Source organism: Cebus imitator, unplaced genomic scaffold (assembly GCF_001604975.1).
Source record: "Cebus imitator isolate Cc_AM_T3 unplaced genomic scaffold, Cebus_imitator-1.0 Scaffold124, whole genome shotgun sequence".
NCBI classification, from domain to species: Eukaryota; Metazoa; Chordata; class Mammalia; order Primates; family Cebidae; genus Cebus; species Cebus imitator.
The window spans coordinates 4,896,654-4,921,873 of NW_016107439.1; the positions used below are offsets into that span (position 1 = coordinate 4,896,654).

General features: G+C 39.5%; 1 protein-coding gene across 4 annotated transcripts in view; it reads left to right on the forward strand.

Moving 5' to 3' along the window:
- Positions 1-25,220, forward strand: part of TEC (tec protein tyrosine kinase) — a 135,245-nt gene that overhangs the window by 96,534 nt on the left and 13,491 nt on the right. For all 4 annotated transcript variants that reach the window (XR_001828625.2, XM_017540318.2, XM_017540319.2 and 1 more), the window contains 7 exons: positions 4,655-4,736; positions 5,715-5,843; positions 7,409-7,449; positions 8,085-8,260; positions 12,503-12,568; positions 18,842-18,896; positions 24,612-24,691. Coding sequence is in view for 3 of the 4 variants with exons in the window: in XM_017540318.2 (XP_017395807.1) it covers positions 4,655-4,736; positions 5,715-5,843; positions 7,409-7,449; positions 8,085-8,260; positions 12,503-12,568; positions 18,842-18,896; positions 24,612-24,691 (629 nt within the window). In the remaining variant the exon portion in view is untranslated. The remainder of the gene's footprint in view (positions 1-4,654; positions 4,737-5,714; positions 5,844-7,408; positions 7,450-8,084; positions 8,261-12,502; positions 12,569-18,841; positions 18,897-24,611; positions 24,692-25,220) is intronic.

The following is a 25,220-nucleotide window of genomic DNA, read 5'->3' on the forward strand; positions in this document are numbered from 1 at the left end:
GGTTTCACCATGTTGGCCAGGCTGTTCTCAAACTCCTGACCTCAACTGATCAGCCCACCTTGGCCTCCCGAAGTGCTGGGATTACAGGTGTGAGCCACTGTGCCCAGCCTACTATTCAGATTGATCGCAGAGCAGTTACAATAAGGAGTCCGGGCTAAGACTGAAAAGTGAGGGTTGAAGTTTTTCCTATGAATTTGAGAAATTGAGAAGTGAAAGGCAAGAGTTATCCTCAAACGGAAATGAGATTAAAAGGCTGCTTGTGATGAGAAAAATAATATTAGCCTTATATATTGGTTAAACTGTACTTTTTTAGGGTAATTATGTTATTTTTCCCTCTCATAATGATTCTGTTGCATAAAGAAGGTAAATATCCCATTATTCTCATTTATGTCTGAGGCTCACCTGTTAAACGGCTTCTCCAAGGTCACCTTGTCAATGAGAAGCCTGCCAAGCCCACACACATGCATCTCCTCTCCAGAAGAGGAGGGTCTGGCATCCTGAACCACTCTGTATTTATGCCGGTATCTTGGTCCCAACGTGCCTTGAGAACTCTGGAGTGCGGAGTTGGATCCTGATAATCTGAAGCTCGCAGCCCCTCCCCAGCTCCTCACCACTTCCTTCTCTGCTCAAGGATGTTTTTATGCTCTCCTTGAGCAGTGAATGTCCTTAGTGAAAGTCACCTTTTACCCATGGCTGTGGTCTCACCGTGTCCTGAAAGGAAAGTTGCAAAAGTCTTTTTCAATGTGGTGGAGTTTTGCTTGTTTTTAATTGCTCCTGTGAAGTATATATTTGCCAGTTTTGGGTGATGAAGATGTTTGGAAAGCAATGAGCCAAAATATGCAAGCTTCTGGCTTATTCTCCACGAAGGTGGCAACATCACAAAATGTGGAAGGGCTACATTTAATTTTCCTTTTTCCCTGTTCTTCATTTTATAGCTGCCATTTCTCTAAGTGAAGGACAGGGAGAGTAAGTACTTAGAGGTAACTCTGAGGCCAAACTGCTTGATTTGCTGCGAGCATGTATAAGTCACTTAACCGCTCTGTGTCTGTGTCCTCTCTTGAAGAATGGGAATAATAACATAATAGTACTCATTTCATAGGGTTGTTGTGAGGATTCACTGATGTGATGTATAAATAGCTTTGACATGTAATAAGAACAAGGTAAGTAGTTGTTGCTGTTATTACTATTGCTATTCTCTTACTACTGCTGCTGCTATTAATATTACACCTAATATTACACCTACCGCCTGGATCTAGAAGTAAACTAAATTTAAACCACCTTCTTGATTAAGTATGTTTAATGCACATATAATGGGTCTGTGTATCTATACGTGTGTGTATATGTGTCTCTATAATTTTTTTTGAAATTTAGCAGAGAACCATTCCTACCACACTTTTTTTTTTCTTTGAGATGGAGTCTCGCTCTGTTGCCCAGGCCAGAGTGCAGTGGTGTGATCTCAGCTCATTGCGACCTCCACTTCCCAGTTTCAAGCAGTTCTCATGCCTCAGCCACCTGAGTAGCTGGGATTACAGGCATGTACCACCACACCCAGCTGATTTTTATATTTTTAGTAGAGACAGGATTTCACCATGTTGGCCAGGCTGGTCTGGAACTCCTGGCCTCAACTGATCCACCTGCCTCAGCCTCCCAAAGTGCTGGGATTACACAGTGAGCCACTGCACCCAGCCTCCTATCACAGTTCTGATGGCTGTTAGACATATTAGGGATTGATAGCATTGGGGCGCTGTGGCTCTCATGATTTGGGACCCAGAATTAGGATTTTTGCTGTCCAGGAGAAAGAGATTCACTCTGCAAGTTTTGGGTTGGTTTTAAGAATGATAATATGATTAGAACAGAAAGCATTCCATCCTTGGGCTATTAAAATTGTTGAGATGAACAAATATGAGAAAAGTTCAAAAACAATCTGAAAAATAAATCAAGAAGGGGTAAGCTTCTGCTTTATATAATTTAAAGCAGCATGATTCGAAAGGTGAAAAATACCCTCTCTTATTATGACTTAAGTGTAACTAAGAAAGTATAGATCCTAGTTTCACATTTTCATAGTGAAATTTTGCATTAGGTTCAGATACAAGGTGAAAAACATAAAAGTAGAAGACATTTTCAAAAGACACCAGGAGAAGAAAGTGGGATGGATGGAGAAAATAGTGGGGAATCCCCACCAGCTGTCTAGCTGGTTACCTCCTGGATGGTCCCTCCTTCGTGCTTCCCTAGATGAGTCATTCTGATGGCAGCTGGGGGATCCCCAGGAGCTGGTGTGTCTTTCCTGGGCTTCAAACCTGGATCTATCTTTAATCTGTGCTGTTTCTCCTACACCACACCGTTACATTATAAGTCTGTGGAATAAATGAATGAGTAGGTGGAAGACACAAATAGGAGGGAGGGTAACTATGAGTGAGTAGTGTTACTAAGGGAGAATATTCCCTTTTTGTTTAAATGGTTTCTGCACTTGAAGTTTGCAAAGCCCTTGCCTCCCCAACAGCCTCTGCTGTGGTAGGATGACTCAGCACAAGACTGAGGGCAGCAAGAAACCCAGCTCCCTGGATCCTCCTCCCCAGAAGGAGGCCAACATGGTGTGATCTGAGGTTTGCTCAGGGAAACACTGGCCCCCAAATATCTCTTCAGCCTGCCAAACAACTCAACCAAAATTAGGAGCTTATTATTTGGGCTCAGGGTGCTATTCCTAGAAACTTCTCTTAGAAATACAAATGCCCCAAGTTAGCTAGGTAACATATCAAGCTAGTTTTGTTATCAAAACTCTGAATTTGGATTAGGTTTTTTTTTTTTTTTTGGTGGGGGAGGTGGTTAGCAAGTCCAACAAACTTCAACGAACTTTTACAGGCTCATGGTACTGACATGAGATGAGTTTTGTAGGGAAGTTAGACTGCTTGGAGTCTGGAAAGGCAGATTCCAAGAGGCAAACAGTCAAGGGATATTTAGAGGTTAAATATCCTACTCATATGGCTTAATCTTACCCACTTGGTTTTCTAATTTGAAAAATGAGGATTCTAACACTAGGAAGGAATTAGATTGCTGTGTGGTTGATATGAGGCAGTGTATGTAAAGTACTTAGCCCAATTATAGGGACTCAGTAAATTATTATAATGAATTAAATTGTTATTACAATACACCACTGGTTTCTGGAACGTCCAAGGCCCTAGCAGTCTTTTCCAGACATCTCAATGTCAATTCAGAATGACTAGTTCATGGTGCATTTTAACTTGTTCCTTCTGTACAGAGTTGGTGTGGGCAAGCCTACGTAACTGTGAAACTCATGGAGCAAATGAGGAAACACATCTCTTCACATCTCTTTTAGCACTTTATCGATCTGATATCATGGCTCACTTTCTGTCTTGTAATAAGGTATTTCTGGATTTGTCCTGGAAATAGGCTTCATGCCTGATTCATTTTTGTGTCTTATGCAGTTCCAGCAAGGTGCTGAATGGTGTATAGCATTATTTGTTCTATGGTATTCGCATTGCTATTGGAGTGCATTTCTGACTGGGTACTGTAGCTCTCACACCTGTAATCCTAGCACTTTGGGAGGCTCAGGCAGGAAAATCACTTGAGCCTTGGGGTTCCAGGTTATAGTGAGGTGTAACTGCACCACTGCCATCCAGCATGGGTGACAGAAAGACCCTCTCTTAAAAAAAGAGTCCATTTCTTTGATTTAAATGAACAAGAAGGAATTATCTATTGAGTATGGACAGACAGCCATTTATCAATGAAAGAGCTATTTGGTTTTCAATCCAGTGGGTGTGGACGTGACAAAGGGAGATTTCTAGTCATGTGATACTTTTTAGCCAGTCTGGGTTTTTCTGCCTTGTGACTGACCATCAAAAATAAAGTGACAAAATGTCTGGGTTAGTTTCCCAGGGTTATCTTATTGTTAATATTAGAAATATTAAAAATAAGGCTACATAATTGCCCACCAAGGGCTACCTCTAAGTGAGGCACTGTGGTTAAAAGGCTGGGCTCTGCAGTCCCAATTCTGGCTTTCTGGATTCCCAGCCAAATGGCGATGGGCAGGTTAGGCAGCACAACGTCAGGGGACAGCGTCTGCAGGTGCGCTGCGTGAGTGGTGCCTGCTGAAGTTACACAGGAGCGGGGGCCTAGGTAGGCCTTCATTTTCTCCTTTATAAAATAGAAAAACTCGTACCTCGATGGCAGGATTAATTGAGTTCATGTCTGTAAAGCACACAGCACCGTGCTGGGGTAGTCAGTGCTTAATCCAATTAGCTACTGCAATTATTGATAGTGACAAAAGGAAGCTAGGAGTGATGCTGAAAGAGTAGCCCGTTCATCTAAAATATGATTTAGAGAAATACTGAACTCTGTTATACCAAGTTTATCTAAGGAACTTTAGTTAATTGGATTAAAAGAAATACTGAGATTAATGAAGTATCCTGGCCTTTATATTTTTTCTTCTATAAAACATGGTCCTTTACAAAATGTGTGTCCTACTTAATGTAGAAATGAAGAAGTAGGAATTGAGTTTTCTGGATATGAAGTTACTGACTTTCATTCAGTTATTTGAGAATCATTGATTGGTGCCTATAGTACCAAGGGCTGTATGCTAGACAAAAGTGCTGTGTCTACATCCTTCTCACCAGTTCCATCTTTTGTTTTATTTTAGGTTGTTCATGATGCTAACACACTTTACATTTTTGCACCTAGTCCACAAAGCAGGGACCTGTGGGTGAAGAAGTTAAAAGAAGGTAAAACTCACAATGAGGTATTACTTTTTGCATAATTTTAGGAGATAAAATATTGGTATCACTAAGACAGAAATACAGCTAATATATCTATTGCATTTGTAATCTCTTAATCTACAATAAGTGTTTCTCCAAGGATATGCTGTTGTTGTGTTACCAGCGTATTCAAGATAACTTCCCTTTTTAAATTCAGATTTTTTCTAGTTTCTGAGAAAAACATTCTCTCAATGTGTAATATATCTGAAGGTAATAAAGCACAAGCTTTTATGATAACAGAATTTGGTTTTGTTTTCATTTTTTTTGAGTTGGAGTTTCACTCTGTCATCCAGGCTGGAGTACAGTGGCACAATCTCAGCTCACTGCAACCTCCACTTCCTGGGTTCAAGTGATTCTCCTGCTTCAGCCTCCCGAGTAGCTGGGATTATAGGCACCCACCATCATGCCCGGCTAAATTTTTGTATTTTTAGTAGAGACAGGATTTCACCATGTTGGCCAGCCTGGTCTCAAACTCCTAACCTCAGGTGATCTGACCACCTTGGCCTCCCAAAGTGCTGGGATTACAGATATGAGCTACCACACCTGGCCCCAAATTAGGCATTTTCTAAGAATTTGCCCATGCAGTCAATATTTTGTATGGATGGACTGACATATTCATGAAAGGTTTAACCTGCACAGTCCTCATTGCTTCTCCTGCAGAATAAAATGGTGTCAGACTGACATTTGCATTTATCCATCATTGGTGTAACAGCGGTCATTTCTGGTAAGAAGGGTGCTTCACCACCACCACCACGAACAACAACAAAAAACAAGAGGTCGAAGAGAGCTATATAGCTTTTCTGAATGCTGAGTCCTAGGATCTGAAGGCGTTCTTATAGTGAACATAGTATCCAAGGAATAAGTAATGATCAACAGTGTTACTTATGAAACATTCTGTAGTCACTTTTGTATTTCACTAATCATTACTGTGTTTGTGAATTACAGAAATAAAGAATAACAACAACATTATGATAAAATATCATCCTAAATTCTGGACAGATGGAAGTTATCAGTGTTGTAGACAAACTGAAAAATTAGCACCCGGATGTGAAAAATACAACCTTTTTGAGAGTAGTAAGTATTCATTTTATTTCATAATTATGTTGCACTCAGAATGAACATGTTATTGGTATGGCAAGAAAGTGGCATGGTTTTGATTAAGTACAGCATACTTTCTGGTAAAATGGAAATGTAGGGAAGGTGTGTTTTGTAAGAAAAATTATGTTTAGTTACAGTGAGACCTTCTCATGGAATCAAAAGGTCTATTTTGGGAAGCTTTTATCACAATATTGAATCTTGTTAATAATGAATCCATTGGAAGTGTGACTTTAATGTGGCACTGTCAGCAGCTTTGAAAAGCATTAATGTTCCTCAACAAATAAACCAAGATGTGGAGCTAGAAACCTCATGTAGCAATGCATCCACAGTCTGATTAAGGCCATGCTCATTTTGATGGGGCATAGCAGTAGTGGCTTCAGTCTGTTAGAACAGTAAGATATCATAATGATACTCACATGTAAATGTTGAGATGAACAACAATGTCTCAGGTTAATTTGGCAACTAAGACCCTTATAAATCCTGGGAATGAGAGGCCCTTAATCATAAGCTAAAAATAGGCAGAGATTGTAAGTTGCTAGTGCTGTAATAAGACACCCATAGTAATGATTGGGTGTACCATACTTCTCTTTTCCTGCTGGTGCCATGCAGAATGCTCACTGGGTCCATCAGAACTGACAGAGCTTCTGGATATGAGCAGAACTAACACTTGGCAGGGATGCTGTATTATACATGAGCCTAGACTAGATGACCTTCTGAGTCCATTCAGCCCTCGGTTCTAAGAGGAAGGCCTAAGTTTCTAAGCCTGTTTTTGTTTCCTTTTTTTTTTTTAATGTCTTAAGGTTTGGTATTAGTGAACGCACAACCTGACCTGCTGTAAAAAGAGACCCAAAAGTTACAGTGACTTAAACCAGAGAGAAATTTATTTAGTTTAATGTAATAATCCAGAGGTGGTAGGTGGGTGATCTGGGGCTGGTGGGGTATTCCTGCAGTGCTTCCTGGAGTTGCTCCAGCTCCAGGAGTCTCTCTCTTCCTGGAAGCAGAAAGAAGGGGGCCAAGGATGCCCATGGGAAATCCTTTTAGGGATGGCATCTAAAAATGGCACACCCCATTTGTACACAGAGTTCATTAATTACAATTTGGTCCCATTGCCACACCTAGCTGGGAAATAGTCTTTATCTTGGGTAGCCTTGTGTCAGCCAAAACTCTTGGACTGTGGACTGTAGAGGAAGGGACAGACTGCCCAAGATGATTAATTTCTCAGTGTGGTCATGATTTCAATGCACTGTTTGATTTTATGAACATTGTTGAGTACCCAGTTTATGCAGTGGTGGGAATACGAAGAACTGGCCTGGCCGCAATCCCTGTGGCATTTATAGTCTGTTCAGGAAGGCAGAAATACAAGCCAGCTATAATAGTTTTTAATTCTGTTCCAGAATAGAGATACAAGCAGCATACACCAGAGCTGGTCAGAGTGTACTGCTTCTCTGTGTATTAATTCCCGCTTTTCCTTAAAACTACCAGTATCTTATCTTTATCAATCATTGGCAGATTTAACCTGTTTTTGTTGTTGGCATTTTCAGGCATAAGAAAAGCATTACCTCCAGCACCAGAAACAAAGAAGGTAGGTGGTCTTGAACTTTTGTTAGTAAAATCTTCACATTTTAAGCCTTTAAGTCTTAAGTTTTGGTAGTGTTTGTGGTTTATTGAGTATGTGGTTTATTCATTCACGTGATGCCGTTTTCCCCTAGGATTGTCTCAGAAGCTGATGTACTGTAGCTTATTTGAGTTTTTTGTGGTGTCAGATAATACCAATTTAATTGTATTGAGATTTTATCATTGGAGAACCTGTTATCATCTGGCATTTTGCCTCTATTTTCACTTAAATAGTTGTATTAAGAGGAGTGGGACTTTAGAGAAGTATTTCAGTCTTAAGACCACAGTGTGACAAAGAAGTGACTTCAGTGATACAATGATATGCCTTTCAGGAGTGGGGTATGATGGAGAAAACATGCACTCTGGACCCAGTCAAGACCTGATTTGATATGAGTGATTTTCAATGGGTTACTTAAATCATTGTTACATTAGTTAAGAAACAGGGATTGTAATACTCTTCTTCATGAGAGTTCATTGGATTATATTAGGCAGACTTAAGGTCTCTACTTCATTCTGTGGTGCTGTATGACTCATTTAATTTTTTGATTCATGATCAGTTTCAAATAGAAGACTAAACTTTCAAATGTTATCTTCCTTGTTTAGCGAAGGCCTCCCCCACCAATTCCATCTGAAGAAGAAGATAGTAGTGAAGATATCGTTATAGCCATGTATGATTTCCAAGCAACAGAAGGACATGATCTCAGATTAGAGAGAGGTCAAGAGTATCTCATTTTAGAAAAGAATGATATTCATTGGTGGAGAGCAAGAGATAAATATGGGTAAGTGTTCCCTCTCTCTGTGTGACATGCAGTGGGTGGGTGGGAGTCAAGTGTTGAGTGAGAAGAGGATGAGTGGTAACTATCGGGTAATGAGACAGATTTCACCAGCCATAAATGGAAGGACACAGTATTACTTTGTAGTAACACAGCGCTTTCTCAGTGGTCACTCAATAAATGCAAATTGACAAATCAGTTCTTTTCAAAAGTTAAAATACATTGGTCCCTTTCTCATCTGATACATGTTTAATTTGATTATTTTGACCTTGAGGGAAATTAAATGTTATATTTTGTTCCCACTTGCCATAAGTAAGTAATCTTAGATTTTTCTAAGAAAGTTTACTGTAATTTTTTTCTTAGAATCTCTATCTGTATATATGTACATATATGTGTGTGTGCGTGTATGCATACACATACACAGTATACTGAAGCCTCTTCTCACTTGACTTCTTTCTCTCTCCATGTGTATGTATGGAGGAGTGAGAGAGTATATATATGTGTGTGTGTATCTATATGTGTGTGCATGTATATATAAAATACATACATATGTACATACAGGAAATTAAACAGCAAGCATTTTTTTTTTTGTACAAGATAATTTAGGATTTGAAGAAAACAGTCCTTTCAACCCTATCATTGATAAATATATGGGCAGATATGAGTAACTCTAGGAAATGAGTGTATTTCAGGCTTCATAAGAAAACTCTGTATCCTATATTTACTTCTGCAGTACAATCCCATTTATACCCTGAGTTCCAGTAGATGAGAAGAGCAGGACTTTTTGTCCTGCTGGAGCACACTCTTCTTCCACCTGTCCTCTCACCTGCCAGCCCCAGCCCCAATTTTAAGTCACTGTTCCTCAATTTACTTCTGAAGAAGCAGTGGAAGTTTCTGGTTTAGGCAGGGTCCTTCTCTTCTGCTTGATTCCTAGGCATGGCACATATCTGAGTGCTGTTTTGCTGTGCATTATTAATTTTTTTCTTTTTTTTGAGATGGAGTCTCATTCTGTCACTCAAGCTGGACTGCAGTGGCATGATCTTGGCTCACTGCAACCTCTGCCTCCTGGGTTCAAGTGATTCTTAGTCTCCTGAGTAGCTGGAACTACAGGCGCATGCCACCATGCCCAGCTAATTTTTGGTATTTTTGGTAGAGATGGGGTTTCACCATGTTAGCCAGGATGGTCTCAATCTCTTGACTTCATGATCTGTCTGCTTCGGCCTCCCAAAGTGCTGGGATTACAGGTGTGAGCCACCGCACTTGGCTGCATTATTAAGTTCTTTGCAACTCTTAACCTTTTATTCCATGTTTACAGGAAGGTTGTTACTGCTTCTCTTTATCAGATGCTGTATTCGATTTTTAAAAAAATTTTTTTATTGAAAAAATTTTCAAACATCTCAAAACTGTATAGTATAATGGAATCTCTTGCTGCTTGACTTCAAAAATTACATTTTGCCAGTCTAGTCCTTCCATTTTTTTTCTAGGATATTTAAAAGTAAATCAAGTCATCATGTCATTTCACTCCTAAATCTAACTTCTAAAGACTTAAAAAAAAAAAAAAACACCACCCTGTCATTATCATACTTAATAATAGTTTTTAAAATAATATTGTCTATAGACTTTGCCTTAATATTTTTGGACCTGGAGGAAGAGTACAAATGAAAATCCACATAACATATATCTAAGTATTTAGAAGTCACGAATCAAGCTAACAAACTGGAAAACAAAATATAATTAATCCTCCAACTTGACAAATACCCTTTCATATTGACAAGAAAGGTATGGTTTGAATTTAGAGCTCTGTGCTGGAATATCACAGTGCGTGGAAAGCTGGCTCTGGGGGCTACCTCTTTTCTTTCTTCCCTCCTGCCCTGGCTCTATCTCTCATGTACCGTATAGATCTTCTAACCCCTACACCCACGCTCTTTCCGCATGACTTGCAAAAGGCAAAAGCTACCCCCCATCATGGCCACACCTTCGGCCTTGGTGAAAGGGAATGCACATGGCCAGCCAGCACAATTTGTTCTTTGGAAGATGGACCCAGAAGAAGACCCATGCAGACCTTGGAAATGAGCAGGGAATTTTGGGGTCCTAGTTAATCCAGAAAGGAGCATGGGAACACAGGTCAGAGGAAACATGGGATTTCGCAGAGCTCTCAAAAGTGTGGGGTCAGAGCAAGAGCTTCTCCGGCCCAGGTCTAAGGATGGAACCAATGATGTAATTCCGGTTTCCCCTGATTAGCTCTAATACTTATTTTTACGGTTGGTTTGTTCAAATCAGGACCTACACACTGCATTTTGGTTACTATATCTCATGTTTTTCTTATTCTACATTTTTGATTTATTGAGGAAACCAGGTCATTTAACACTAAAATGAGCCATTATCTAGATTAAATGGATTGTTTTATCGTGGTGTCACTTAATATGCTCTTGTTTCTTGTATTTCCTGTAAACTGGCAACTAGATCTAGAGGCTTGAACACTTTAGAAGGTGATCTCTGGCTGTCCTACTTTTAGTAATGCTAAGATTGCTTAGTGGTTCAGGTGTCAGCCTTGTCCCTCTGTCATAAAGTTCTTCATCAGTGTTTACCCTGATGATTTGGGAGTTCATTAATGATTCTTTCCTAGAGTCGTTATTTCATTAGGGATTGCAAAATGGTGATTTCCTAATTTTGTCGTTCTGTCTGCATTTGCTAGTTTTCTAAAGAAGAACTGCCTCATCCACCAGTTCATTTAGTTTATGAAGGAAAGGAAAGATGAAATTTGGATTCTTGAACTACTACTAATTTTCAGAATCATGAGTTGATGACTGAGCTTTCTCTAGTGATAACAATGATAACCAACAGTTTTTTTTAGTGTTATTATGGATACTTGTATATTTGGTTTCAATCCATTGCCACCATTATTCTTTTTACTTTAATTGCCAATTTTAGGTCGATGGTAGCTGTTTTTGGTAGAAGACCCTGTTGGATTTTCTTTTCTATTTTTCTTTTCTTTTTTTTTTTGAGATGGAGTCTCGCTCTGTCTCACAGGCTGGAGTGCAGCGGCACAATCTCGGCTCACTTCAACCTCCGCCTCCCAGGTTCAAGTGATTCTTCTGCCTCAGACTCCCAAATAGCTGAGATTACAGGCATGTTCCACCACGCCAAGTTAATTTTTGTATTTTTTAGTAGATACAGGGTTCACTATGTTGACTGGCTGGTCTTAAACTATTGACCTCAAATGATCTGCCTGCCTCGGCCTCCCAAAATGCTGGGATTACAGGTGTGAGCCACTGCCCCCAGACACAGTTTGACATTTTTCTAAGGAGGACTGGTTCCTTTTAGTCACAAATGTTGTTTAGAGACAGTGGCGATGCTAAGATTCTAATTGCTGCTGGATTGCCATGGCTTCTAGGCCTTTCTCAGTGCAACAGAGCTGCCTGTATGCACACATTAGTGTGTGTGTGTGTGTGTGTGTGTATTATGAGTTCTTACTAATACATTAAACTCAAATGTAAGATTATAAGGTTTCTACTCAATTTTTAAATTTTATATGTGTATTTCATTTCTTATGCTGAGAACCTCAGCTCCTATTGACAGAAGAGTGCATCTTAAATTGTGATGTGTGTAAAAGTCATCTGGGGTAAAATCAGACATTTCTTGAACTCATGTAGGTCTTCTCCTTTCACATTTATTGGGTTATGACCCAAGAATTTGCTGTTTTAACAAGTGCCCTAGATGATACTGACCCCAAAGTCAGGAATTACCCTTTGTGAAACCATTCTGTAAAAACTATTGAGGTATTAGAGTGGTGAGTGTTCTTAATCCAACACTTTGACTTTTCTGAAGTAGTGCTTTCTTTAACACATACAACCAAAATTGTGAATTCTGGAGAAGTATTGTGGAATATTGGAAGAGAACAGGACCTAGTCACCAGTCCAGAGCCTGAGTTCTGGCCCTGTTACTGGCTAACTTTAGGACCTTAAAAAAAAAAATTCCATAATCTTTCTCAGCTTTAGTTTCTCTACCAGAAAATTGGTACAATAATGCCTGCCTACACCAGAATTTTTGAGGGGATCAAAAGTGAAAGTACTTTGTAAAATGTCAAATGAATTACAGATATTGAATTTTGTGGGGGGTCAGCTAGTCTTTCTTATAAGCTTTAAGCAACATTATGCTTTATTTCAGAAAGGCAATAATCTTTCTTTCTTTTAATAACCTCCCAGTAAAGTAATTTTAGTTTACCTAAAGTATTTTTCTTATTTCTAGGAATGAAGGATATATCCCAAGTAATTATGTAACGGGAAAGAAATCAAACAACTTAGATCAATATGAGTAAGTAAATGTTTATTTTATGAGTGTAGAAAATCAGAACGTTTTCATTTTCCTGATTATGTAAGGCATTTGAATATTAATGGTTATCTTTCATGATCCTTTGAAGGGGGTGATAAAATATCTTTAATTCAGTTGTCTGATGTGGTAAAAGACTGAGAATTAATCTCTATTATACCTATTTTTTAAAGGTACTGTGTGTGAATGGAATTACATAAGCTTATGTACATAAATTACATAAGCATAATTGAATCAATTTGAAATAAATCACAGATTAGCTAGAAATACAGATCATGTCCATTCATTCAGGACGTAACAGTTTCCAGAGTAGAAATATTAATAAGAAAAAATTACTCATAAATCAATGAGTTGACTTTTGTCAGCATTAGTTTATTTCCTTTCAATCTATTTATTATTTTTGAAAAGATAGAATCATGCTTATTTCCTCATACACTTTAATATTCTTTGAAAACATTTTCCTAGCTACATTTTATTTCATTTAATCATAAATTTATTAAATACTTACTGAGTCTTAGCATCTATCAAGCATTATGGACGGCCTTAGGGATATAACCAGGCAAACGGCACATGGCTGTCCAATAATTTATGTAATCATTTCCTTATTTGTGTGGCTTAGGTTGTTTTAGGTACCTTTGCTATATTAAAACAATGAGATAACTTCTTGTTTCTTATCTTACACTGGATCTCTAAAGGCTATATACTGGGCTAAAGGCTATATATGAACATCGTTAAGGCTCCTGACACATGCTGTCAAATTGCTTTCTAGATAACTTGTATTATTTATATGCCCACTAGCAGCGTGTGGCCAAGTTGTAATGTGAGGCTCATATACATCAAAAACTCTTTTCTTGTCATTCTGAGGTCGTGTATTGATGCTTCATTCACTTCCTTAAAAACAATAGCAACAGCAGCTATTCTTCTCTTCGTGTCACTTGCTGTACCGTGAGTGTACCTTAACATCTAGGAAACGGTTAACAAGTTCAAAAGGCCAGAGCCCTCAGTGGGGTGTGATCTCTCAAAGTAGTTTTAGACGTAGGAGGGAGTATAAACAATATATAAATAAAGTAGCATTTCTGCTCTTAAGTCCGATAGATTTTAGGAAAAATTGTAAAATCCGTAGAATTAGGGAAGGTGCTAAAAGGTGAAACTTAGGCCTGGTTTTAAAATGATAGCCCTGAGAACTGATTGAATTTGGGGAAAGAGGATACTTGGATGCCAGGTAATCCTTATCTAAATATGAGAACTCTTCTTATGACTCATGTGATTTCAAATGAGGCTGTTCAATCCTGAAGTTTATGATTCAGGGCCTTGAGTGTTTTGAATGTAACTTAATTTGGAAATTGTCTCTCTTCTGAAAGATTTTCTTCCTCTACGTAACTCTGGACTTCTGTCTCCAGCATGGGGTTGCCCTCACCTTCTGTGCAGAGGCGAGGGAGTCCACATGGCCTTGTGCCATGCCCAGTAGATGACCAAGGGGAAACCTGTTCCCACATGGGGAGGCAGAGACCCTATTCTGCTGTCTTCCTACTCCGTGTTTTATCTTGCTTTGTTTTGTTTTGGTCACAGCCCATCCTGTAACACTACTGTGTTAGTCAGCGTTCTCTGGAGGGACAGAACTAATAGGATAGATGTCTGTGTAAAAGGGAGCTTATTAAGGAGTATTGACTCATGATCAGAAGGTGAGGTCCCACAATGGGCCGTCTGCAAGCTAGGAGCAAGGAAGGTAGTCGGAGTCCCAAAGCTGAAGAACTTGGAGTCCAGTGATCGAGGGCAGGAAGTATCTAGCACAGGAGAAAGATGTAGGCCAGAAGACTAAGCTAGTCTAGTCTTTCCACGTTCCTCTGCCTGCTTTTATTCGGATTGTGGTGGCAGCTGATTAGATTGTGCCCATCCAAATTGAGGGCGGGTTTGCCTCTCCCAGTCCACTGACTCAAATGTTAATCTCCTTTGGCAAAACCCTCACAGACACACCCAGGAGCAATACTTTGCATCCTTCAATCCATTCAAATCGACACTCAATATTAACCATCATAGCAACTTAAACGTTCTCCGGGAATTTAAGAAAACAAAAGCCTCTGCCAGCTGTGGAGTGAATAGTTCTGCTGTTTGCTTGGGCCCAGGAGGAATCCCAGGCCACAGACTGTCACTGGGCTGAACTCAGGATTTCCAGGCCTGCAGCTCCCAGTGCTGTCAGTAACCTAGTTCTTTCCTCCATGCCCCGTCACCAGAGTAGAGAGAAGAAGGTCAGAGAGATCACTGCTAGAAAAGAAAGTGGATTCATTGTGATGGTTAATAAGAGGATGTTCTTGATGGAAAGACATTAAAGGGAGAAGGTGACTGAAATGAAAGGGCCCTTAGAACTAGAAAAGGTTTAGGATAAAGGTTTTGAGTGGGTGGCATAGGGTGACTTATTGGGGGCAAAATTAGAGAACAAGCTAAGATGTATAACTGGTTGGGCTTATGTTTTTCCTTTATTTCTACCTCTTGTCTTCTTTTCATGATTTACTCTCACCCATCCTCACCAAGAAACTTGGCAAGGGTTTGACCTTTCCAGGTTAAAAGACGAAATGCCCTCATATCTCTTCTTTCCTTATTGGCATTGCTATTTTGGGGTAACCAGCTAATGTGAAAAACAAATTCACATTAGAATTTTAATATCTAAGAACAATCTGACAAATTACCTACAAATTCAGGGCCTAATTTCTAGATGTATAGTTCCTTTATCAAAAGGTATTAGCCTCTAATAAAGCTTTTCTGTGGAATGCTTTTTAAAATCCCTATCCCTCCCTCCTTCCCTCCCTCCCTCCCTCCCTCCCTCCTGCCCTTCTTCCCTTTCTCCCTTCCTCCCTCCCTCTCCCTTTCTCCCTCCCTCTCCCTCCCTCCCTCTCTCCCTCTCCCTCCCTCTCCCTCCCTCTGTCTCTCTTTCTCCCTTTCTTTCCTCTTTTTTTTTGGAGACAGAGTCTCACTCTGTCACCCAGGCTGGAGTACGGTGGTTCGATCTCAGCTCACTGCAACCTCCATCTCCCAGGTTCAAGTGATTCTCCTGCCCTGGTCTCCTGAATAGCTGGGATTATAGGTGCCCGCTACCACATCTGGCTAATTTGAAATTTGATCCCCATTGTTGGAGCAGGGGCCTGGGGGGAGATCATGGAGGTGGAGTTCTCCGCCATGATGAATGGCTCTGTACCTTTCTCAAGGAAGTGAGTTCCCACTCTTAGTTCCCACAAGAACTGGTTGTTGAAAAGAGCCTAGGCTGGGCACAGTGGCTCATGCCTGTAATTCCAGTACTTTGGGTGCTGAGGTGGGTGGATTACTTGAGGTTAGGAGTTCAAGACCATCCTGGCCAACATGGTGAAATCCCATCTCTACTAAAAAATACAAAACTTGGCCAGGCACGGTGGCTCACATCTATAATCCTAGCACTTTGGGAGGCCGAGGTGGGTGGATCACCTGAGGTCAGAAGTTCAAAACCAGCCTGGTCAACATGGTGCGCAGGAGAATCACCTGAACCCAGGAGGCGGAGGTTGCAGTGAGCTGAGATCGCACCACTGCACTCCAGCCTGGACGACTGAGCAAGACTATCTCGAAAAAGAAAAAAAGAAAAGAGCCTGGTGCCTCTCTCTTCTCTTGCTTTCTCTGTCTTGCCATGTAGTCTCTGCATGCCATCTCCCCTTCATCTTTGGACATGAGTGGAAGCAGCCTGAGGCCTTTTCCAGATGCTGGTGCTGGCACCATGCTTCTTGTACAGCCTGTAGAACCATGAGCCAAGCAGACCTCTTCTCTTTATAAATCAGCCAGCCTCAGATATTCCTTTATAGAGGTGCGTGGTATCTGTGTCACATTTTACCTATGTGTATAGTTCTTTCTGACAGGAGAATTCAGGGGAACCACTGTTGTCTTTTTTTTTTCTTGCCTGGGGATAGATAATCACAGGAGAGGAGAAAGAAGAACTGAGCTGTTAGAAAATCCCGACCATGAGTTAATTTATCTGTTTTTCTGTCCATGACTCCTTCCTCCTTTGTAGCTTCCAACAGACACTGAAAGGTCTGAATTGATGTCGTAAGGAAGGGAACATCCTTTCCAGGGAACTTGCCAATGCCATAAAAATGACCCCTCAGAACAGGATTTTCAAGAGCCTGCCCTTTGTGCAGTGGATTCCTCTTTTCCTTCTTTCCTTCTTTCTTTCTGAGGAGCTGGAATACAGTAGATGAGGAAGGGGCATCCTCCTTTTCCGAGTATCTTATGTCTAATTTCCTCTTGAGAGCCACAATTTAGCTTCACTGATTTCTTATATCTGAGCCCAAGATGAAATCTCCTTTGTTTACTCTTATTGTAAAGATGAACTGGATCTTGTTATTAATAATTTTTTTTCAATCTTTCAAATCCTGGTAGTTTATAATTTATAATTAAAGCTCCAGTTATATTTCCTTAGTTATTTTTTGTGAATGTTTTTGGCATTTGACAAATGTTTCTTGTTATCAGTGAAAAAGTGTTAGGGACAGAATTCTGCTCTCCTAATTTATTATATTTCTCAATTGCATTCAGAAATGTGTTGATCACAATTGCAATTTTGTTGAACTTGATCTCATTTCATAAAGCGGGGTCCATGTAATGAGATGCTGACAGTTCTGAGGCCTGGTTCAACACCTCAGATTCCAAATAAAATATCTTAACGATCTTTAGCTCAGATTGAGGCTGTAATTTGCATTTGGCTACTACGTAAAAGAATCTGGACAGAAAAAGATCTCGTATTGTCTTTTTTGTTCTTTGTGTTTTTCCCTTCTTTAGTCAGGGAAGGCCTATGTTTCCCTGTTTTAGGATTTTTCTTGGGCCCAAAGCAGGTGCTGGTTCTCTTATGGAAGGCTGAAGCAGTGTCTGGAAATTTAAATATCCAGAGAAGCTGAGCTGATCTTATAACATTCGAAGTCTCAGGGTGTATTACTGTGATGGAGAGTTCCTTGCCAAAGAGAAAGGATCTAACAAAATAAGTTTAAAACCAAAGGCTAAAGAAAATTGTCTGAGTTCGTGTTCTTATGGCCTATTGACTTAAGTCACATGGAAGGATTGATTATGCTGGGGAAAGTAGAGAGAGGTGAGTATCTCTGAGGATGATGTGGGTGATGACAGTATTAAGAAAAGGGTTTTCCAAAGGATAAGAAGAGGTACAGGGCCAGGCATGGTGGCTCACGCCTGTAATCCCAGGACTTTGAGAAGCCAAGGTGGGCGGATCCCTTGAGGCCAGGAGTTCCAGACCAGCCTGGCCAACATGGTAAAATCCTGTCTCTACTAAAAATACAAAAATCAGCCAGGTGTGGTGGCACATGCCTATAATTTCAGCTACTCAGGAGGCTGAGGCAGAAAAATCTCTTGAACCCAGGAGGTAGGAGATTGCAGTGAGCTGAGATTGCACTATTGCACTTTAGTTTGAGTAACAGCAAGACTCTTTCTCAAAAAAAAAAAGAGAAGGTACAGATTGGCAGGGCCTTGGGATGTGGCACAGGGTGGTGGAAAAATTGGGTGGGAGGGAAGACCAGCTGCTCGGTCAAGGCTGACGTTTCTGTAATAGAGTCTTGGGCAACCACAGAACTTGGGGCTCTGCTGGAAACCAGCAAGTCTGAAGACCCAGGAGGCCTGTGCTTATGTTTCGCTCTGTTTCTTTTGTCACCTGGGACCTTTGTGAAATTCAGTGAGGGAGCCTCCATAATGACCTGAGATGAAATCAGCTGCCATATTGATAGGAGGAGGGCTTGGAATAAGATTTAGTTTGAATTAAAGACAATAATACAAAGTGACACTCCCTGTATATTTGAGTCAGTGGAGTAAAACTCGTTCTTGCCGTGATTTTAGTAGTGAGAAATTGAAAGTGATTTTTATATTGAACAGTGAAGAAAAGCTTAAATAAATTATGGCACATGCATACTATAATGCATACTTATATTGATTTGTAAAAATATCTTATAATGTTATATGAAAAATTCAGGTTATAGTATAGCCTATGTAGTTTGATCTGGCTTTAATAAAACATGAGAATACGGGCATACATACGTGTTTTCATAGAAATATGGGTAAAAAAAGTCTGGAAGTATATACATCAAAATTACTAGTTGTCTATTGTCGAAATTATGAGTGATATCTTAATTTGTTCTTATTTGTTATATTTATTATTGATAAGCAGCATTACCTTATTAATCTTGAAAAGACTAAAATATATTCTAAAAACCTGAGGCCTGAAATGTATTTTTTTTTTCTGTTCAGATGGTACTGCAGAAATACGAATAGAAGCAAGGCAGAGCAACTCCTCCGAAGTGAAGTAAGTGTTTGTACTTGTGGGCTTGGATAAAGGGCAAATTAATTTTAATGAATCCCTAATAAGTAGTTCTACATATCTCTCTTTCTAAATTTGTCAGCAGTGAGCAAGTCTATGCAAAACTATCCCCAGAGGCTGAGGGAGCTGAGAGGCTGAAGAAAGAGACTGAAAAATTCAGTTTCTTAGAAAGAAATATTTAATAGGGACTTACAAACCAAAGTAATCATGAGCAGCCTCAGGACAGTGTATCCCTACACCCGCCCTCCAGAAAGTATTCTTTATATAGCAAACTTTTAAGGTAAAACATGTACAGCTGGACATGTCTTCAGACTTTCTTACCAAACACATGTGACCACTGATGAAGTTAGATAAGCATGTATATGAAAGCATTGTTTAAATACCTTGCTAAGTGGGGATCGAACACTCGTCATCATTGTGGTTTCACTTCAAGATGACATCACTCTTGCCATGTAACAGGCTGTTTTCCTACATGCTACCCCTCGAAACTGGCCCTTACAATTTCACATGCCCAAAGCTTTGGTGAAATAACCAATGTGGTTATTATAGCAGGACATACTGGGGACACCAGTATGTCCTGTTACAAAGGAAAACATTCTGTTATTGAATTTATTCAAGTAACTACATTGTCACAAAATAAGAATACTCACAAATCATTTTGAAATTTTGGAGAAATCAGGTGGAGAGAATATTTAGTGCTTTAGTTTTGCTCTCAAAAGTATACTTTACTCAGTTGCTATAAGCTTTAAATAGTTTAAAACAAACAAAAGCACGTTTTCTTGACTCTTCTTCAGAGTAGCAGCCTTCCACACAGGATGTTGTCCATTCACCTTGGAACCACCATCTACAAACCAAGCAGCTCTTGATTGGTCAGTTGAGAGCTGTTTATTGGGCACTGTAGAATCCAGCAGCTACTCACACAGTTCCAGAGTCAGTCTTTGGGTTGGAGAGGCTCCCTGCTCATGAGCATCTCCTCCTTGCACCCACCAGATAGCATAATCCTATGTAAACCATTTCCATTTTATGATGGAACTCTGTTAGACACTGCTATCTCCATTAGAATGTTCCTCTGACATCACCTGAGACAACATGGATATTTCAGGTGTCAAGATCACTTTATGTTCTTCAGTCATAGATGTAGCTATAGTTAGCATCCATAGCAAGTCAGTAAATGCCCCTCTACTAGAAATTCTCTAGTTCAGAGTCCCAGTAGTTGTCACTGGGAGATGCTCACTAGCTTTTGCCATAAGACTTAGTAAACACTCAACAAAGGACTATCAAATAGAAAATTTGTCCCTACCAGCATTCCAACTTTCTCTACACTGTGAGCTTAGGCAGTCATACTGGCTCCCATTTAGTATGTCCAATTGATATTGCTTGAAGGGCAGATTTACATGCCTTCTGTTTTACAGTAGAAGAAACATTCCCTAGTCAGATACAGTCTTCATTCCCATAAAACATTTAGATAAAGGAGACACAGCTGCTTTACATAAAGACTGTTCAAACATTCCAACTTTCATAGTCTTATAAACCCTTATATTTTTATGTTTTAGTTTCAGAAACTTATTTTCTCTACTTCTACAACATTTGACCCTCTGTTGTGCAAAACGCTTTGGCTTCCTAGCAGGGCGTTGCGCCAAAAGACTGGCCCTTTTGTCAGTCTTTATCTTGATTACATTGCTTCAGTTTTGCCCTGAAGCAATTCTTGCTCAGCCTTCTCATTATAATCTCTGTCTTTTAGCTTTTAAAGTTTCTGTAGACTGGGGATATAGCAAACTCATTTTGGGCTCTTTAATGTTGGGAAACCAGCAGGGGCTCCTTTTGGTCCACATAACCTTCAGTAGTGTTGTTTTAAGACCTTTGTTTTAACCCCATAAATTTCCATTTTATTCATTTGATTTTTTAATAACCATCTAAAGATTTCCTCTCTGCTGGGATAAGTTCCATGACTCTTTCCTGACTTTTTCCTCATTCTCTTTCTACTCACTTAATTTTATCTATATCATTTTTTACTTCATTTGGAAACAACCTTTAAATAACCTCTAAACGAGAAAAAAATTATTTTCTTAAGCAAAAACTACATCCTAATATCTTTTATATAGCCTTCTCCACTAAAACTTGTCTTACTTTCTTTATATACTCTGTATATAGAATTGTTTCTCTGATATCTAGCAGTTGTAATTACATACATTAGTTACTATTGTAACTCCTAGTAGCACTAATTTCCAATAAAAAATCTAGGAAGTGATTAATTTTAATTAAGTTAACAAACAAGTCAAGCAAGTATGAAAAACATCAGAGAAGCAGCAGTTTTATGACCTTGAGCAGAGACAACTTAAACCTGTCTGACCAGTAGATCTAGGCAAACTGTCTGAATTAAATTCCGAAGATGTTTCTATTTTATTTTATCAACAATTTAGAAACGAGTTTCACTTACCAAAGATTCTCTTAGATTGCATAGAAATGTCATCTACACATAACACATGTAGACATATAGGCATACAGGCACACAGAAGCAAACCTATAGCTTTCATAAAGAATTGCCATTACTAGCTTTCAGATAGTTTTAGTTTTCCCTTTTGTTAGCACATGTTAGGTTACAGTGTACCCTGTAGCAATTTATTTTTCATCCTGAAAGTGTAAAGTGCTTTATCAAGCCCCACAAAAACCTGGGCATAGATGGCTTGCCTCATTCTTAATTCTCAGGAAAGCCCCTGGGCCTTTCCACTGGCCACCATGAAGTTGTCCCTCCCAGTAAATTTCCTTCATTAGACCAAACCTTTGTGACAGTCAGAATGATCCAGGCCATCTGGCTACAATTCCCTTGTGTTTGCCTTGCATTCTGAAGGTGTTGCTGCAGAGCTGGGTGGGTAGTAATGTCACTCATTTTTTTTTGCTTCGTTCCTGCTAGGGAAATACCATTATCCACTGTGTCCCGCAGTTAGACCATCCAAGCAGCCAGGGGTTCCCTAGGTAGTTGTTTTTTGTTTTTGTTTTTTTAACTCATTTATGCTAGAGGTTGCAAATTTTTTGTGTGGGAAAAATCAGACCTTGGTGATGACTCTGAGCAGAGGATATAAATAACTCCCACAAGTTTAGTGTTTCAATAATGGAACACTAGGCATAAATAGGTAAAAGGCTAATCAAGTGAAGCACTGGGAGTAGAGAAGGAAAAAAGAAATTTGTAACTGGTTGTCATCAATTAGTAGTAAACATTACTGTGCTAGGACCAGCCAGTAGTTGGTTAACGGTCTTTTCAGTCTCTGAGTCCTGCATTAGTATATTCCCTGGCAGAGAGAATCTCCTGTGGTGGCTCATCCTCATTTTGCTGCAGTTGTTACACTTTTACTTTCCTTAGCATGAGGGGCAAGCTTACTCTCATGCTTTCTTCCTGATTGATCATTTGCTACCTTAACTTATAGTACTTAAGTGTTTCTTTACTTTCTTTCTTTTTTTTTTTTTTGGCTTGAAGTTAGTTATTTTAAAATAATTTACATCAATATTATATAATGTCTTTTATAAACAAAGCGTTAATAGATGTGTAAATTCTATTTAGAAATAAATGTGCTGAAATTGCTATACCTTTAAAAAGAAATAAAATCAAAGGGTAAAATATATAGAGGGAACTACACTGTGCTGAGTAAGCGGACCTGAGTCTACCTGTGACTTTTCTAGTCTACTTTTGCATCTGTAAGAGAAGGAGTTGGACTAGAAGATGAGCTCTACAATTCTCTGCATTTCTGATCTAGTATTCTATTTAGTTATTGTTCCCAGTCTTTTAAACTCATGCTTTCTTGTTTTGCCTCCTGCTTATTATCATGCGTCAAGATTTTGTTGAGTGCTTGTTTTTGTAGTTGATGTTAAAAAAACAATAGTGGGTGACTTTGCTTGATTCTAACTACAGGTAACCATGCCTACTCCCTCACAAAATTCTTCCATGCCTCTCTGGAGACCCCACAGTGAGAGGCAGTTGTAGGGGAGTGAGTAGCCAAATGGCAGCCTGGGGACCAGATCCTGGCTCTGCCACCCTGTATGACCTGGTGCAAGTTATCCAGCCAGCTTTTTGTCATTTCCTTACCTATGAAGTAATGTGGGAAAAATAATAGTACCTATGTAATAGGATGTTTTGATGATTAAATTAATATGCTAGAATATTAGAACAGAATAAATTTTCAATAAATAAGTGAAACAAGCAGGTTGCTGTTAGACTGTATTTATGTATTTTAGACAGCGTTTTTCTCTGTCACCCAGGCTGGAGTGCAGTGGCACAGAGGTGTCATCTCAGCTCACTGCAACCTCTGCCTCCCAGATTCAAGCGATTCTCCTGCCTCAGTCTCCCAAGTTGCTGGGATTACAGTCACGCACCACCACACCTGGCTAATTTTTAGTAGAGATGGGGTATTTTTAGTAGAGTTGGGGTTTCACCATGTTGGCCAGGCTGGTCTTGAACTCCTGACCTCAACTGATCTGCCCGCCTCGTCTCCCAAAGTGCTGGGATTACAGGCATGAGCCACTGTGTCTGGCCTCTGTTATACTTTTTACTAACCAATTATTACAATGATTATCCCTAATTGTTATCAGATATGTTTGTGGGGCCTTATTTAATTCCATTGTTTTTCCTATGAGGAAGAGTACAATTTATTTTATTTTTCAACTGATAAACACACTTTTTCATCTTAAAGCAATTTAAATGCTACAGATTGATGGTGGTATTGCTGAGCAGAGAGATATTTGAGGTTTGTAGTGTCTATTTGTTGCTTTTCAGCTTGGAACCTGAGAAAGATTTGACCTTTAGTCTTTTAGCATTGTTTCCAACTTTTGATTTTCTCTGCTTAAGTTACTTATGACTCCATCTCTCCTTTTGTAAAGACTGATATTTGGCTGGGCATGGTGGCTCACGCCTGTAATCCCAGCACTTTGGGAGGTTGAGGCGAGAGGATCACTGGAGATCAGGAGTTCAAAACCAAACTATCTAACATGGTGAAATCCCGTCTCTACTAAAAACACAAAAATTAGATGGGCATGGTGGTGCATGCCTGTAATCCCAGCTACTCGGGAAGCTGAGACAGGAGAGTCGCTTGAATCTGGGAGGTGGAGGTTGCGGTGAGCTGAGATTGTGCCACTGCACTCTAGCCTGGATGACAATGCGAGACTTTGACTCAAAAAAAAAAAGACTGACATTTAACTTCTAGGAGAATTAAGAATTTTTAAATTCATTCTTATGAAAAACACTGAAATATTTATAGGAAAAATGCTATGTGGATTGAAAATCATACTGAGTCAGGAATCAGAGCTTATAACAAATACAAAAAATATATGAAATGAAACACAATCATTAAGAAATACATTTTTCCATGACAGTTTTCCTACACGTCCAGGCCTTAAAGGCATTGCAAAATCTTGTCTCTCACTTCTGGAAAGGCACTGAGAGATTGTCTGAGTGAAATGTCTCACCATTTGTGAGGATTTGTGATTGTGGGGAATTGAGTGTGATTTCTTTAACTGCTCTCATAGCGCAGTAATTTGAATTACAAAGTCATATGGGTGGCAGAAACCAAAAGGCCCTATTGGTAAGTTGTGTGTCTTCAGAGCAGATTTTCTGGAAAAGAATAATCATCATAAAATTATAATAATAGGTTCTTCAGTCTTCTCCATGGCATTGCTATTAAAAAAAATTTTTTTTCTTAATTTGGATTTCAGGATAAAGAAGGTGGTTTTATGGTAAGGGATTCTAGTCAACCAGGCTTGTACACAGTCTCCCTTTATACCAAGTTTGGAGGGTGAGTAATCCTGCTGGTTTTTTTTTTAAAGTTTTTGCATGAACTTCCTATATAGCTTATATGGATTCCTAATTTTCATAAAAATATGCAGCATTTCACCATTAAAGAGAAAACCTGAACTTGATTTCTAAAGTGTATATACTGTTTATTGTATTTATATTTTCAGTCATTTTCCTTATAGTTTTTCATATATATTTGTTGAGTATGCCTGTATTAACTTTAGTAACATTCAACAAATAATTATAGTGAACTGTGCTGGTCACTAAGGATAAAAACATGAGCAAGGGAGGCAGAGACCCTGCTGGCCAGTAGCTTAGTGGATGCGACAGCCCAGTAACAGACAGTGATGGTAGTGTGTGCCATGTGGGAGGGTCATGTGTGTGTTGGGGTGTCGGGGGTGGGGGCTGGTATACAGCCCAGGCACATCTTGAGTTAGTCATGAATGTTCTCCTAAGTGGCATCCAGGTGAGCAGGAAAAGCCTGGAGCGGGGGGAAGGAGTGTTCTGACCTAGGAAATTGCCTGGACCTA